Raw genomic sequence first — 17,349 nt, 5'->3', positions numbered from 1 at the left:
GCATGGATGTGACACACTTCAAATCTGTTCTCCACTCTTGGATTTGGGATCCATGGAGCTGCTGCTGAGTCTGTACAATAAAGGAATGGTGTGGAAGGTTGCAGCGTACGGACACAAACACTTTGTGGTTACAATCTGATTTTATTTTCAAAATTAAACTACTAACCTACACTGATCAATGATGTTAATGATCACATCTGGACTCACCCAGCCTTTCTGCAGTTCCTCACAGCTGGAATCAGTCTCTGTTGTCCCTGCACTGATGCGTTGTACTTCTGCAGGTCCAACTCATCCAGAACCTCCTCTGACATCTGCAGCATGAAGGCCAGAGCTGAGCACTGGATCTCAGAGAGTTCCTTCTCTGATCTGTTCTCTGACTTCAGGAACTCTTGGATCTCCTGATGTACTGAGAGGTGGTTCATCTCCATCAGACAGTGGAAGATGTTGATGCTTCTGTCAGGAGAGATTCCATAACTGTTCATCTCCTTCAGGTTGTTGATGACTCTCTGAATGGTTCCTGGACTGATCTCTGTTTGGCCCAGCAGACCTGCTAAGAGTCTCTGGTTGGACTCCAGACAGAGGCCATGAAGGAAGCGAACAAACAGGTCCAGGTGGCCATTTTTACTCTGGAGGGATTTCTCCATGGCTCGTTTAAGTAAATCATCCAGAGAGGACACGTTGTATTCTTTTCCCAAAAAGTTCTTCAGCACCTCTGTCTTCCTGTTGGTGTGACAGTGGAACATGTAGACAGCAGCCAGAAACTCCTGAATGCTCAGATGAACAAAGCAGTAGACTGGTTTCTGGAAGATCACACACTCTCTTTTGAAGATCTCTGTACAAACTCCTGAGTACACCGAGGCCTCTGTCACATCCAGACCACACTGCTCCAGGTCTTCTTGGTAGAACATGATGTTTCCTTTCTCCAGGTGTTCAAACGCCAGCCTCCCCAGCTTCAGAAGAACTTCCCTGTCAGCCTCCATCAGCTCCTGTGGACTCGTCTCATGTCCCTCATGGTACTTGTTCTTCTTCCTCTTTGTCTGAACCAGCAGGAAGTGTGAGTACATGTCAGTCAGGGTCTTGGGCAGCTCTCCTCTCTGCTCTGTAGTCAACATGTGCTCCAGAACTGTAGCAGTGATCCAGCAGAAGACTGGGATACTACACATGATGTGGAGGCTCCTGGATGTCTTCATGTGGGAGATGATTCTGCTGGACAGCTCTTCATCACTGAATCTCCTCCTGAAGTACTCCTCCTTCTGGGCGTCAGTGAAGCCTCGTACTTCTGTTAGCCTGTCAACACATGTAGGAGGGATCTGATTGGCTGCTGCGGGTCGGGAAGTTATCCAGACGAGAACCGAGGGAAGCAGATTCCCCTGGATGAGGTTTGTCAGCAGCTGGCTGACTGATGACTTCTGTGTGACATCAGACAGCAGCTTCCTGTTGGTGAAATCCAATGAAAGTCTGCTTTCATCCAGGCCGTCAAAGATGAACAAAAGCTGAGAGACAGCCAGCTTCTCTGCTGTGACCTTCTGTAATGTTGGATGGAAAACATGGAGCAGCTCCAGAAGACTGTACTGCTCATCTCTGATCAGGTTCAGCTCCCTGAATGAAAGCAGAACCACCACACTGACATGTTGGTTCTCCAAGCCCTCTGCCCAGTCCAGAGTGAACTTCTGCACTGAGAAGGTTTTTCCAACACCAGCCACGCCGTTGGTCAGAACCACTCTGATGGGTCTCTGTTGGTCAGGTAAGGCTTTAAAGATGTCCTGGCACCTGATTGGAGCGTCATGGAGGGCGTCCATCTTGGAAGCTGTCTCCAGCTGCCTCACCTCATGTTGGGTATGAACCTCTTCACTCTGTCCCTCTGTGATGTAGAGCTCAGTGTAGATGGTGTTGAGGAGGGTTCTACTTCCTGTTTCATCACTTCCTTCAGTCACACGTTCACATCTCCTCCTCAGACTGATCTTATGTTCATCTAAAACCTCCTGCAGACCAACATCTGCTGAAAGAAAGAAAAACAATGAGACTAAAGAGAAAGAAAACTCTTCAATGTCTGAACAACACAAGAAGTCCAGTTTTCAGAAATGAGTCCATCAGCAGACAGATGTTCAGTCTTACTTTGTACACAGCTGCTCTGACTGGCTGTCTGCAGTCCAGCTCTGCTTCTGGATCTTTCTCCACACTGGGGACAGGAGGAGTCTCCTGATGAAGCAGACTGGTCCCAGTATGAGGAGATGCACTGTCTGCAGAACCAGTGTCCACAGCTGGTAGAGACTGGATCCTTCAGGACGTCCTGACACAAAGCACAGCAGGACAGCTGCTCCTCCTCACAAACACCACTCCTCTTCCTCTGTCTGTGAACACATTTTTTTTTATCACTAAAACATTTACTGTCAGTGAAAAACATCCAGATGTGACTAAACTGCAGTTCCTCACAGTTCCTTTGTTTTCATCAACACTAATGAGCTGCTCTTCCTGTCTGCCTGTCTCATTAAACACTGAGTGATGAATACAAACTCAACACTTCCTGCAGACTTCCTGACTTCACAATAAAAGCTTTCCATCAGAGAGAGACAGATATGACTTTCACTGTTTTACAGCCGCTGTGTGCAGATTATCTGGGTCAGTTCACTCTGAAGCAGCTCAGAAGTGTCCGTGTAGAGCCGTGGTCTGACACACAGAGACTTCTGATTTTCTCTAATTAAATAAACATGATGAAGATGAGCAGGTTTCTTTTCTAGTATAAAACTCTGTGTCTCTCTGGCTGGCTCATGATGGCTTTTCAGGTTATGTTTATGTTTTGCTCTCTCCTGCTAGCGTTTTGCCTGCCTGGGTGGAGCTTGTAATGGCCTCTCGCTCTTGGTCCACACAGCTATGATGATTACACCACCTGTTGCTGATTCACCTGGGCTTACCGGTAACCATTTAACGCTGCGGCATGGAGCAGTTTGTCGCTGGGACATTGACCCTCCTGTGTTCATGATCTCAGCTCTTTGCTAAGAAATCTCTCTCTAAATTCACCAGTTGGGTTAACGTTGTGTATACTTTGAGTAAATATTTCCCCGGACCTGGTTACAGACGCTTACCTGTGATTCCTGTGTGTGGCTGTGTGAGTGGAGAGCAGGACAAGAGTGACTGAAGAGGAGCGAGTGTGGACTCCCTTCCCTCTTTTCCCTGGAGCCCTGGACCCCCTCCCCAACTCACTGTACATATATAGAGCACTGTGGTTCACCCCTTTGGTAAATAACCTGTCACCTTTTTGTTTGTCAGAACTCAGTCTGTGCTTGAGTTCCTCTGTTAGCCATGACATTTTGTTGGTTCTCTCTCTTCAGGTCCCTGTAAGTGTTTGATCTAAAACATTATATTTATTCTGCTTTGATTGTTTTGTGTGCTGAGGGACATTGTTGCATGATCCACTTTTTCTTATCACTCAAATATCCTGATACTTTCAGAAAGTTGGAGAGCTCTCCTGGCTTGCTTAGTCTTTGCTCTGTACTGCAGTACTTGCATTGGTTTCACTGGACAAGTCTGCATGTGAATCTACAACTGATCTGACATTGTGGCACAAACACAGTAAACAAACACTACGAGCACCTTGTTTCATGTGCAGTGGCTTTCTTCTCATTCTGTTACTGAACACTGTATGAAAAGCCTCTCACTGCCAGCATCCTTCCAGCCCCACGACAACAAGACCAACTCACATCTTCACAACACCAAGAATTTTTCCCCTTTTCTTTGGAGAAACTGAGAAGCCAATAGGATTGTAGCTCAAACTTGCCCACAGTCCTGCTTCATCACTGCTCACTCCTACCTGTGTTGGTGCTCAGTGGACAGTCATAGCCTGCTGCTAGCATGAATGCTAAACGTACTGCTGTGGATGATCAGCAGAAAAACATGTTGTCAGTTTGACTGTTTGCTGTTTTTAAAGTGTTTTTCTCAGTTCATCTGTATTCAAAATGCATTCGGGGCTTTAGCTGACAGCTCTTTGTGCTAACAAACTAAACTCTCTTAGTTTAAGCCAACAGACTTTACCAAACACAAAGCCTGCTGCTGCCTCCATGGGTTAGCTTGTGTGACTGGTGTTTACACAAATTAAATCTAAATCACACTAATGTGTCCTCCAAGGTGTTTGGTGGGAGCACTGAGTGAAACATAAGAGCTCTGGTAAAATAACAAACAGGGCTGTGAGAGCAACTGAAGTGATAAAAATACTGTTTAAAGATAAAAAACATTTTGATGTTCTCTCATCACCTAACAAAGTCCAAACCCTGTGAACTATTTTAGCTTTAATAATTGTGGATTCAGGTATCCTGAACCCATCTTTGGACATTTGTAATTAAATATTTTAAAACTCCATGAGAGACTCCTGATGTGGCTGTTTGGAGAAGGAAAAGAGGGACAAAGTGGAGCGTCGAGCTGAGCCTTCATTCACTGCAAACCTACAGTTATGTTTTCTTATTTCTGCTGTTTGCATGTTCACAGCTGAAATAAAGCTGCCTCTTTGACTTCATCCTGTTGTGTTTGGGGCCAATCCTGCCTGCCACACAGCGCTACAGGACAAAGTCTAAGATTTTTATCTTTTTAATGAATCTTTGGTCATATTTATCCAGGAAAACACAAACATGTAAAGGAGTCATCACAGTTCTCTGACCTCGTTGGTCCAGGTTCACCGCTGAAGTTTAGAGGGTGATGTTTGGACTTATCACTCCTCACAGATGGACAGCTGGATCCTGCAGACTGTGACCTCTGACCTCTGCAGACACAAACATGTTTTATTCAATGATCAATTCTCTGATAAAGTGATTGAAGCAGCTGTGATCACACAGACTGCAGATAATGCAGCTGTTTCCTGTCAGTAACAGTCCTCTTAGATTAGAGTTCAGCTTTTTACAGGAAAACAAATGTCCCTGAATGCAACAGTGAGACACAGTCTGCCTGTGTGGCTGTGATAGCTGCCGTTAGGAGCGCTCATGTGTTTGCAGTTAGACGAGGAGATGTTACCATCATGGACACGTTAACAAATCCTGCAGCATCACGTGGCACAAACACTTTGCGTTCCTGTCATCTGCAAGCAACAGGAAGTTCATTAATAAAGGCGGGATGGAGACGCGACTGTGATGGTTCTCCTTCATCCAGCTGTTACACACATCTGGGCTCACACGACGAGCCTTTGTCTAATACAGCAGCTGCTCTCTGAACACTTTTCTGAAGAGGAGCTGCACAAACCTTTGTTTGCTTTCTAGAGCAGCGTATCAAAGTCAAACTACCCACTGCTAGCAGCTGTTTCTATCATAGTTTAGGATCCAGATGTGTGAGGTCTAAATTTACACCTCTGATTAAAATACATAGTTAAAAACAGCCAATTCAGTCCAAATGTGTCTTAAACCAGATAAACTGACAGTTACAGCTGAGCCTGTGTGTCCTTGGAGACACTGCTCTGCTACAGAGATGCATTTTAGAAACCAGGAAACATCAAAATCATTTAACTCAAAGAGTCCTTGTTACTAACAGCTCACCTCTCTGCAGCAGAGACTTTAAAATCATTGATGACATCTTTAGACACGTCACTCTTACAGGACACAGAGCTGGGTGGAGGTCCAGGTGGGTTCCTGTGAATAATGATGGAGCAGTGATGTGAGTGCTGAGCTGTGACATGGAGAAGAGTCATGGACAGTTAGAGATGGTCATCTCACCTCTTTGCTTTGGTCTGGCTCTCATGTTCCCCACACAGAGTGCTTTTAGAGGGAGGGACTCCCTCCTCTCTGTCCTCACACTGATCCATGCTGCTCAATTCACATCAGCTCACACACACTTTCTACCTTCACCTGCAGAGGAAACACAAATCATTCATGTGCACATCAACTGAGAGCTGCAGAGGTCGTGTCTGATGTGTTGGACTAACATCCATCTGAGACGCAGCTTTTATCAGTTCACTACAAAAAGTGTCACAGAGCCCAGTTCAGCCTCCAAATCCTCCATTACTGTAGTCCTACAAAGCAGCAGGTCAAACATGGCTGCAGAGAGCAGCTTTATGTCAGTAACCATGTCCAGGACCGAGCTGACTGCTTACAGAGTTCATACTCTAACTGCTAGCTGCTCTGCTAGCTAAGCTAACTCAGTAACAGTGACTCTGACAGCAGTTACTGTGGAACAGCGGCCGAGCTCAGGACACATTCAGTGTGTTTAGTCTGAGTCCTGGACTCTGATTCAATGGATTCAATCCAGCTCAGAGTTTCATGTGTTCATCAGAATAAAATACATGTACTAATATAACAGAAGTAATGCTCTGAATGCAGGACTGTAATGGAGGATAAATAAGGTTTTTACAGCCTGAAAGAAACATTCAGTTCATATATTTGTAGACAGTGAAGCAGTTTTTAATACTGCAGCTGTTTCCTTCACCTGTGTGTGTGTGTGAGCCACTCCTTCATGTGCTGCTTTAGAAATATGTGGTCTGACTGCTCAGACTGAGTCTAGGAGGGAAGTTCACACGCTGGAGAAAGTTTTGTTCCTAACTTTGTCAGAGTTCGGCTCCAAAGACAAAGAAGACGGAGCTCACAGTCTGTAGATGGTCCTCAGTGTGTGTGTGAAGCCAAGAAAGCACACAAGAGTGTGTTTATGTCAGCAAATCAGTGTGTGTGAAGAGTCTGAGGGAGTGTGTGAATGAGACTCAACACTGAAACCAACAGTCCAAGAAAAGCGTCTGGATTTCTTTAAGTTTAACTTAAAGAAATCCAGACGCTTTTCTTTTTGTCTCCATAATGTCTCCATAATGCTGCAATGTTATCTGCCCCAGAAACACTGTGCAGAAGCTCTGATGGTGACACAGAAAAGTCACAGTGGAGATACTTCTGTCCACCTTTGATTAGACTCATTATAAAAAGGTAAACAAAGTTTGAACACAGTCATGTTTCCAGTTCACTGACTTACATTTATTCCATGGACACTCACTCTAACCTGAACCACAGCTACAACCCAACATTGTTGAGGCCTCATCTCCTCCGTTCCTGACTGTAGAGGTTAAATATGCAACAACCAACAAATAAAAGAATTTGGTTCATTTCAAAGAAATTCACACGGTGACCAAGTAACGTAACCGTAGTAAAGGAGACAACATCCCGTTGATGGTGGGATTATTTGAAAGATTTGCTTTAGTCACGTCACCAAATGCAGTTGAACCACCCGTGGATCCATGTTTGACCATTCTACCACTCTGAGCTCTGCTTTTGAATCATTTTATTATTATCATCATTCATTTATTCATTCTTTGGAGGGGGGCTATTTCCTAATGCCGCCCTAATAAGGTGATGTTCAAGGGGAAATATAACAGAAACTCTTTCAGTGTTATTCATTAATAAATTAACAGATAAACTGTGAAGAAGAAAAAAACTGAGATTTAAAGGAGAGAGTGAGAAACTTGATCATCCATCCTCATAATACATGTTTATCAGTATCTGCTGTGACCATACTGCAGTAATAACTACAAGTCTACATTTCTGTGACTGTTGATCAATCACAGCAGGAATCTGAGCTCATCTCTGCACACAGAGCAGCTTCAGCTCTGGGATAAACTGCTCGCTTCACGTCCTTCTCAGCTCACAGACACTCATCCTGATATTTTCCTTTAACATTTGATGGTATCTGGAATAGTTGGCAGTAATAAGGATGATTTTCTGTAAAATCATATTGATATGAGCCGTGAATTATTTGTAGATGAGCGTTAGATTAGTTTGATGGGTTAACTCAGAGAGCTGAAGATATGGTGGACATGCTGACCTCGCTCCGTGGTGTACAGGGCCGTTTACCCTCATGATTAATATTCACAATAAAAAAATGAGGCGAACATCATGAAGTCTGTGTGTGTTTCATAGTGTCGAACCACCTTTGTACAGTTAAACCTAACAGTTACTACATGACGGAAACACCAACGTTATTTCTTTTATGCGTTTATCAGGTCACGCTGATTATTGAACAAAAACCCAAACATCAGATGTTAATCGAATCTTTTTGCTCTCTCTCCTCCTTAAACATGTTTTTAATGTTAGTTATAATTCAGAATTGGCGACTGGAACACGTATGACACATACGAACATCAGGAGATAAAAACTCGATAAATATAACCTCAGTAAATGAAGTCAGTGTCAGCGGGGGTTATTACAGCTGTGTACCGGCCTGCGCTTTGTTGATGGTAATAGCAGCTCGATTGCTTGCGAGGCGAGCGGGTCTGTCCCACGCTTTGCCGTGAGACTGGGCTGGGCAGACATCTCCAAAATCATCGAAGCACTTTTGCAAAGAGGCTGTATCTTGACAAACCGACCAGACATCTGAAGATTAAACCGCTACATTCTCGGCTAAAAAATATTAAAACGGTATTTGGTGAGACACAAACAGAGTTTTTCAAAGTTCAGTTCTGTTAGTTTCCACATGGCAGTTGTTGGTGTGCAGTAAACGCCTTCTAAAGACAATGGCCACCAGGCCAAAGCAATGGTTCTGACTCGATCAGCGTTAACCCCGCCCCCTGGGTTTGATGGGTGAGGTTGACAGATAAAATAAATTTATGGTGAGACCTGAAGGAATCAACTGTGCCAAAATGAATGAATTAAATACACCATTAAATAATTATTTAAATGTGGCAATAATTAATTAAAGCATGAAATAAATAAATAATTAATTAAATGTGTCAAAAAATATTTATTTAATTATTTATTTCCCATTTTAATTAATTATTTTAAATTTAAATTTATTATTGTCACATTTAATTTATTATTTAATGGTGCATTTCATTAACTCATTATGGCAGTCCTGGCGTTCCATACTGTGGTTGGGTCGACTTTACTATATAGATGTTTCACATGTTTCCATCTCAGCAGCCCCGTTGACAGATCACAGTATTATTACTTTTAAACTTAACCCTGAAAATAAAATGCAATTTAAAAAAGATTACTGGAAATTTAATGCAGATCTATTAATTGATGACGGGTATGTTAAGATAGTTAAAGAGCTCCTCCATAACATTTACAACAACGTAACAATTGGCAATTACATACATAGATGGGAATTTTTTCATTTAAAGTTAGAGAATTTTCAATTACGTTTAGTAAAATGAAAAGTAGACAACAGAAGGAATTTGAAAGTCAGCTGAGGAAGGAACTGCTGATAAGAAATCCCTGTTGTCTTTACTCAATTAGATGATCTATACAAGAAAAAGGCTCATGGAGCTTACATTAGAGCTCGTGCAAAATGGATAGAAGAAGGTGAAAAAGTGCTTCATATTTCTACAATTTGGAGAAACGGAGGCAAGAAAAGAAATCTATTAATACATTAATCGTAAATGGGGAGGAATGCACAAATCATAAGACTATAGCGGAAGAAAAACATAAATTTTACTCAAATTTATTCTCCTCAAAATATTTAATTACTGATTCATTAAGTTTTTTTGATCAGATTGAACCTTATACTCCAAAAATCGATTCTGTATTCAGAGAAATGTGTGATTCTGATATATCACTGGATGACTGAGATCAAGCCTTAAACAAACTGAAAATGGACAAAGCTCCTGGTCAGGACGGCTTGACTGCAATCTTTTATAAATTCTTCTGGAAAGAAATAAAAGAGTTTTTCTTCAAAACTATTAGCGAAATCATTAGTAATGAAATGTTAGCAACGACAATGAAACAGGGTCTTATCTCCCTTATTCCCAAACTTGGTAAAGATAAAAGACTAATCGATAATCTACGACCATTAATATTAAATTGGTTTTAGATCTACTGGATTCTGATCACTTAATTGAAGATGATGGTGTGATTCTTTTTTTAGACTTTTATAAGGCATTTGATACGGTCGAACATCCTTTTATTTTAAAAGCTCTACCCTATTTTGGTTTTGGTAAAAAAAACTTCATAGATTTAATTTCTTTATTATACTCTGACTCAATAGTTCTGTTTCTTTACCTTTTGGAACATCTAAACGCTTTAATGTTAGATGAGGAATCGTCAGTTTTTAAAGAACATGAATGAAATTTCACTTTTCTCAAAGGCTTCTGGTTTGTACCTGAATATTAGAAAATGCGAATTATTAACTATTCATGATTGTGACCTAGTAGCTCTCTTAACATAGCTATTAAAACTGACATTAAATATTTGGGTATTATAATGTCAAAGAACACAAATAATAGAGAAAATCTAAATTTTGAGCACATTACCCAGAAATATAAAAAGATTTTGTCAGGGTCCCTGGGTCGTTGACCCAGTGTTTTGTGTTTTTGGTTCTTTGATTTTGTTATTTCATTATATTCTAGCTTTGCTTTATGGGTTTTAGGATTATTCTTAGTTTAGGTTCTCTGGGTGGGGTTTGATTAGAGTTTTAGTGTTCTGGTTTTCTGTCTGTGTTCCATAGTTGCTGTCTCCCCTGTCTGCTGTATCCCCACGTCCAGTCAGTGTCTGTGTCTGCCCTCGTCCCACGTCTCTGTTCCCTTTGTTATAGTGCCTGCCTGTGAGTCTGTGTTATGTTTCCTGTTTTACTTTGAAAGTCCATGTCTGATGTTAATGTGTCTGGTTTTGCTTCCCCTTGTCTCGTTAGGACTGATTTGCCCCAGCTGTGTGTCCCTCCTGTTACCCATTCCCTGATTGCTCCCTCTGTGTATTTAAGCCCTGTGTTTCTCTGTGTCTGTGTTGTGATCTAGTCTCATTTATGCTGTGTGTTCTGGCTGTCTGGTCATGTAAGTTTATTTGGATTTTTGTTATGTTTGCCACTTTTTGCCATCCAGCAATAAAAGCTGAGTTTTGAGTTACTTTCCACCTCCGAGTGTCTGCACTTTGGGTCCTTCTACTTCCACTCCTGCCTGCACACAGCCCTAACCTGACAGATTTTAAATAGCTGGCTGCAAAGACACCTCTCCATCTTTGGACGCATCTTGCTTACTAAAACAGAAGGTATCTCTCGATTGATTTATCCATCACAAACTTTATGTTTCCAATAGTCTAATCAATAATATAAATCGAATTAATTTGAATTACATTTGGAGAAACAAGCAACATTATGTCAGGACGTTGAAGAACCTGAGGCAAAACTTTTCTGTGATTGAGATTTTTGGGGTTGTTGTTTGAGTGATGGGTTGATTCTGACAGGTTTGGCTTCTTTTCTTATTTTAATAGAGGGGGTTTTAGGAACCCTTTAAGACCTACCATAGAACCAAGTCCGCCAGAGCTTATATTATATTTTTACATGTTGTAGAGCCATTTTTGGGAGGATTTCAAGTTACTATACATCAATACAACCATTATAGCCAAAATTTTAATAATATGTATGCATTAAGTGCATAGTAACTACATAAATTGCAAAAAAGAGCAATAAACTACAAAAAAATTTAAAATCGTTTGTTTTTTAAGATATATTTCTAGTTAGAGAAATTTAAGAGGCTTATCCCTCAAAACTGTAAATACAAAATAGTTTCCCACCACAGGAAATTTATTTTGAGTGTCTTCATACTTTTATTTTTGAAATACACCAATTTCTATTCACTGCAGGAAAAACGAAAATAAATATTATACTGCAAATTTGCAAAAAAGCAGCATATGCATCAAAATAAACTATTTCCAGCAGTGCGATATGAGTCCTAAGCATCCCAGAAATGACACAGAAAGTCATAAAGTCAAAGATAACTTTTAAAAGCACCAGTATAAGCTCATGAGGCCTTGGTGGTAAAAAACTACATTTCCGCAAAAATGTCGTCACTTCCGGTTTCGGGCAGGTCATGGCGGACATGCGATAGGAAGTGTTATGAACAGCTGATCGGATCGGCAAAGCCTGTTTCTGGAATATTATGTTTTTGTTGCTGCAAGTGCTTTTTATGCAATTTTTGGAAAGCTATATTTGGAAGGAAACTGTGACCTAGGACAAGCTGATGGCAAAAGATGTAAGTACAACTCCTCCGGTTTCATATGCAAAAAAAATTATTGCGCTAGCTCATGTGGTTGCAGTGCTACCGGGATTTAAAAATAGTTACGCAAAACGGAGCGTGCCCGCTCTGACCGGTTTTAAAGGGTTAAACATGGACATGTCTACAATGGGCTTTTAAAGTTGTAACAGTGCACTTAGAGAAAACCTGTCAGGTGATGATGTTTTGTGCTCTGATGAGCTAATAATCAGCTCGTATTTCTCATTTTTTGTTCTAAGCAGGCCTGCAAGATTGAATTAACAGCGCTGTAAAACATTTTTGTGAGAGCAAATATAAGGTGAGCTTTTCCAGATTACAATGATTATGATTATAATGGGCTGAGGAAAAGGTCACCTGTGGGAACTGATGAGCGTTTGAGTTCCTGTCTAAAAGGATTGCAGCGAGTCAATCCAGTTAAAGATTATAAAGAACTCTTTTTCTAAAAACAAAAGAAAGAACAAATAAATGAGCTCATATTGATGAGGGTGGAGAATCTGATTATTTGCGCGTGAGGCTCCACTATCAGCAAGATCTAGTGTGAATGCGTGTGCATGATGTGTGTGACTGGACTGACCATGTGGACTAAAGTGTTGACTGACTTGACACTGAGACAAAGACTGGACCAACGTTAGGATGAGTAGATGTTGACCAACAGTTCACGACGCCGGTAAGAAAAGGGTGGATGCTTTGCTTTGCTTTTGGCAGGAGCACAAGAGAGAGAGGGAGACCGAAAGGTTCACATGAGAGTGGAGCTGCAGACTCGACCCTTGGGCGGCTAATTTTGGGTTGCTGATGTTTGCTTTAAGAAAATGTTGTTTTATTGACTGGGTTTAGATGATGGTATCACATTATATTGTTGGGAAAATGCCAAATGCTGAAGGGGAGAAAATGTTTGATATTACTGATGTTACCATTAACCAAAGCAGGCCACTGTAGAAGTCAATGACATTTTATAGAAGGAAAATAGTTAGAACCAAAGCAAAATTTAGGAAGTATATAGGGGATTGGTAGAGTTCTTACATTGAAAATACAGTTATGGAATAACAAACACTGGTCCAAGTAACTGAGGTTTTTTCCCTTTAAAACAGTAAATTATTAAAAAGAGCACGATCGGTAAGGGTAGGTGATACTAGCTGGTACTGGAGGAAAACAGGAGCAAAGTAAAGAGAGAAAACACATTTTGGTTAGCTCTGATAAAGTCAAAATTAAAAGAAGTACCATTACATACACTCAGAGGAGCAACATGAAATTAAAAATATGAATTTTGTATGAAGCACATGACTGATAACTGTTCTGTCTCAAGTTTTGTTTCTTATAGCACAGAGTGGATCACAGTGAAAGAAGGACAGGGGGGGAACTGAGTAATGAAATGTGAAGTTCAGGTTAACACACAGGGTTTTTTTCTAGGAAGTGCCGAGGATGCAGGCTCTGGATGGAGCCAGGAGTTCAAAAGATCTAACATGATAATTAAACTGATTTTATTATTTAAACACAGGTTTGCAGGTCCGGAGCAAATATACTCGAGAGGAGAATCGCTGAGGTTTTTAGAGAAATAATATGACTAACCTTTTTCTTTTAATTTCCTAAGATGTGGTGAAGCATTTTCAGTTTCAGTAGCTGGTCTTTAGCTTATTTGACACATAAAATGTGTCAAAGGGGGGATTTTGGGTTTAATTTGAAATAAGGGGCTTTATGATCATTTTATGACTTTCTGGGTGTTTGATAATTTAGCTACGGTAAAACTGACGCATGAGTAATTGCTTATATTCTTAAGCTTAACTGATTGAAAATGTTTGTTTTCTCTTTGATCTATTTTTATTAGAATAAGCAGTTATAATCATTTTCTTATACATATTGCAACGTGTGCTCATAAAGAGTTGTTAAGCACTCAGCCCTAAGAAGGTCAAAAGCTTCGTTCAGCGTGACTGTCTGAACTGATATATTGCAGGGATGACGAGTGTAGTGAATGAATGCATAACATGTTTACATACACAAACATCACATAGATTTATTTTCTAGGGTAAAGGTGAAACACATTTTGCTTTATCTTTGCTTAGCAACTAGTGATGCAGAAGGTGTTAAAGATAAGTATGCCATGAATAAGTCAACAGGAAACGTGGGGGGGGGCGAGACGCTTGAAACAAAAATGTTGCAGATAACGGAAACTTGTCTAACTGTCATTAGCTGTAACTTTTGCATGTTATGTATCTGCTTGAAGCAAAAAGAAGCGTAAACCCTGATAGACAAAAATTTGGAGTGTGCTTTCTAGCGGAGATTTATGCTGATATGGTGATGGTGTATATCTGGCCCTGGGTGTGTTTAATAAAACTAAAAGTGTTGCTCACACACATAAAGAACATTGAGATTAAGTAAAGATTAAGTAAAGTTAATATAAAGGGTAGAGCCCAGAACATGATATTTTGAACCAACTTTGAATAATTAAGAGAACAATAGATGAACACAGTAGATTATTGAGGCGTAGCAGAGAGAGGCATTTTGTTTTCTATCCTTTACAGGAGAAGATTTCAGGACCAGAGCGAGAATCCAGGAACCAACCATCAGAAAGGGGGACTCAAAAGAAGCACAGAGAATCGCCCAGATTCAGAAAATTTGTTGTTTAGATTGAATAGTTGTAGGATTTCTATGTTATGTAAATTGCCCAAACACAGTCTTCAGGCCGGATATGCTCTACCCGTTAAAGGGGGCGAAGAAACCAGGACTACGTTTTGAAGATGAAATGGGTTAACTCTATAGAGGATGTTTCCAAAGATTTGACAAAATAATCTAGGACCTTTTACCAGAAAAAGCTAATTGTATCTGTTTGGAGTTTACAGTGAGCACTGAGAGAAGTCAGGAGTGGGTTTAAACTGGGATTCTGGGTAAAAAAGGGGGTGTAGGAAGTAGATTTAGGACATTTCACATTTCACAGGTGCTGTCTTAGAGCTTGATTTATTTGTTGTGGATAGAAGTAATTATGACAAAATAATAAGGAAACATTGCAAACATACAACCTGTTGAGGGGACAGATAAGGTTGAACAATTGAAAGGTTTCATTTAATTTAATAATCTCTTTTGTTATATTTTAGCCTTTTAACATGCAAGTAAACTTAATGGGATAAATTAGGAATTATGTGTGTTTCTTAGAAAACACCAAAAGGGGGAGAACTGTCATGTAATTAATATATTCTTAGTGCTTATTTTCTGATTATATTGTTTTATGTACTTTAATAATGAAGGTTTGTAAAGCAAGGCCACTTTTGACTCACAAACTAAGTGCTCAGCCAGACTGAAAAACAGGAAGTTAGTGTAGAAATATACAAGTATATTAATAAATACAGGAAGCCAGACAGAAAAGAGGAACTTGTACCATATAAGGAGTTGTTGAAACTGTGTGATGTGTAAAGTACCAAAATAACACCTAAATGAGACCATAGATATTCCCTTACTTTGAAAAAATAAAGCCAGTTTTCAGAACAGACCTGATGTTTATGCTACAGCCTGTTTACCAATATAATCAATATCAGATATCAGAGCAACAGAAACCTCGGTGATCAGGACGCTGGGACTGAGAACAGGAAGTGGCTCAAACGTCACAGTTTCATGACGTCAGCCTGTTGCCATTGTAGTTTTTAAAGTCCCGTGATAAAGGCGGGTCTTTCTGTGAATCCGCACGCTCATTGGCTAATAACTTGAGATTGACACATCGTTATCCAATGAGCGTGCGGGAACTTCCGACATAAAGTTGTTTCCTTTGAAAAACCAAAGTCTGATTATTTTTGCCTCCACTGACGGAGCCTGTTGTTCCCGCCACAGAGAGACAGTAATGTCAGAGCGGTGTTAACACTCACCCTGCCTCAGCACAGCTCTCACTCTCCTCCTGCTCTCTCACACTAAACGGAGGCTCAGCTAAACTCACTTCCTCTCTACTTACAGGAAACCAGCGCTCAGAGGAGCCGACCGGCCTCACATTTCACCCACAGACACGAACAGCGTGGAATTATTTTATGTCATAAGAAGAAACATATTCATGTAAACACTCACCTGCCTCAGCTCCACCTTCCTCCTGCTGCTGCTCTGAACGGAGGCTCAATACTTTCACTTTCACTGCTGCTCCCTAAACACAGAGGATGCTGGGACTTGTAGTTGTTTCCTTCCGGTGCGGTCTTCCTCTTTGTTTGTGTTTGTGTTCAAGTTATTTCGATCATGTAAACATCAACAGAACACGTGAAGCCACACAGAGTTTATATGTCGAGGTGGGTAGGAGGGTTTGAGGGTTTGGGGAGGGGTCAGAGGGAAGAGGTCTCTCAGTCTTGACAATCCACATTGATGGCATTGCATCTTTCAGCGTGTTTGTGGGTCGATTTGGATGCTCCAGGTGTGAGAGCAGCCACTCAGCCTCTACTGCAGATGTGTGTCACAAGTTCATCTAGTAGTAGGCTATGGCACTTGGCCACAGGTGGCAGCAGTGGACTGGCCTCCATGTGAGACTGCTCCAGCTGCTATGTGATAGTCCAGCTGCAAACTGAAGATCATATGCAAGTTTTGGAAATTAAACTGTACAATATAAAGCGCCTTGAGGCAACTGTTGTTGTGATTTGGTGCTATATAAATAAAATTGAATTGAAATTCAGAATATCCTTAACTTAGCTTTAAAACCAAAGCAATCTAACTCTCCTCCACACTCACAAACAAAGACAAACCAACTGACACATCTGAGTCCCTCACTTTCTTCAATCCACTCACTCTCACAAGCTCCACTTAGTCACACTGGCTCTGTTTATTACTAATTACTATTGTCTCCCCAGAAACACTTCCGTTTTCTTTTTTCCTATTTGTGTTTTTGTTTTTTGCATTTGTCTTTTTTTTTCCCATTTCTGCTGTCGTTTTTTCCTATTTCAGTTGTGTTTTTTGTGCTTTTGCAGCGGTTTTTTTTATTGCCTGTGTTTTCTTAAGTTGCAGTCCATTTGGCCTCTCAGGGCCACCGTAGATATAAAGGCCAAAAATAAATACATAACATCATTTCAATCAGTTTAAAGGTTTATTTGCAAGACACAAAAACAGAAAAAATTAAAAGTTACAAATGTATTGTGCATGAAACAGGAATTAAAACGTGGCTCAGATGTGTGTCACAAGTTCATCTGGCTGTAGGCTATGGCACTTGACCACAGGTGGCGCTAATCGACTTGACTCCATTTGAGTGCACACAAAGTAAACTGCACACTTTAGTTGTGAAGCGAAAACGCTGAAATCGCAGTAATAACACGCACGAGGGGAACGATAACGAAGACCAGATGCTCCTGATCGTTACTCTTGCTGTCCTGTGAACAGCATCGGCGTGGTGTTAATTGTTTGCTTTTGTTTTGGCGATCGCCCCGTGAAAGAGAATATGACCAGGTAAACCCGCGACATTTTTAAAT

At 40.7% G+C, this 17,349-nt stretch overlaps 2 protein-coding genes across 4 annotated transcripts in view; both read right to left on the bottom strand.

Annotated features, from left to right (window-relative positions):
• LOC147329634 (NACHT, LRR and PYD domains-containing protein 12-like) overlaps positions 1-2,632 on the bottom strand; it is a 40,173-nt gene extending 37,541 nt beyond the window's left edge. For all 3 annotated transcript variants that reach the window (XM_086290906.1, XM_086290908.1, XM_086290907.1), the window contains exons 1-2: positions 2,116-2,632; positions 208-1,999 (exon numbers count right to left, since the gene is read on the bottom strand). In XM_086290906.1, the coding sequence (XP_086147032.1) occupies positions 208-1,999; positions 2,116-2,404 (2,081 nt within the window). In that variant the 5' untranslated portion in view covers positions 2,405-2,632. The remainder of the gene's footprint in view (positions 1-207; positions 2,000-2,115) is intronic.
• Positions 2,633-3,475: 843 nt separating this feature from the next.
• LOC147329633 (uncharacterized) lies at positions 3,476-16,027 on the bottom strand. Its single transcript, XM_086290838.1, has 5 exons — positions 15,974-16,027; positions 5,691-5,822; positions 5,514-5,606; positions 4,649-4,750; positions 3,476-3,548 (listed from the first exon to the last, which is right to left on the bottom strand). Exons 2-5 carry the CDS (start codon positions 5,777-5,779, stop codon positions 3,476-3,478), a joined length of 357 nt encoding a protein of 118 aa, XP_086146964.1. The 5' UTR covers positions 5,780-5,822; positions 15,974-16,027.
• Between the last annotated feature and the right edge of the window lie 1,322 nt (positions 16,028-17,349).

Source organism: Aulonocara sp. 'chitande type north' Nkhata Bay, linkage group LG5 (assembly GCF_057382095.1).
Source record: "Aulonocara sp. 'chitande type north' Nkhata Bay isolate Kocher_YH1m ecotype deep benthic linkage group LG5, A_spYH_male_GT1.1, whole genome shotgun sequence".
Classification (NCBI taxonomy): Eukaryota; Metazoa; Chordata; class Actinopteri; order Cichliformes; family Cichlidae; genus Aulonocara; species Aulonocara sp. 'chitande type north' Nkhata Bay.
This window is presented reverse-complemented; position numbering and strand designations above follow the sequence as displayed.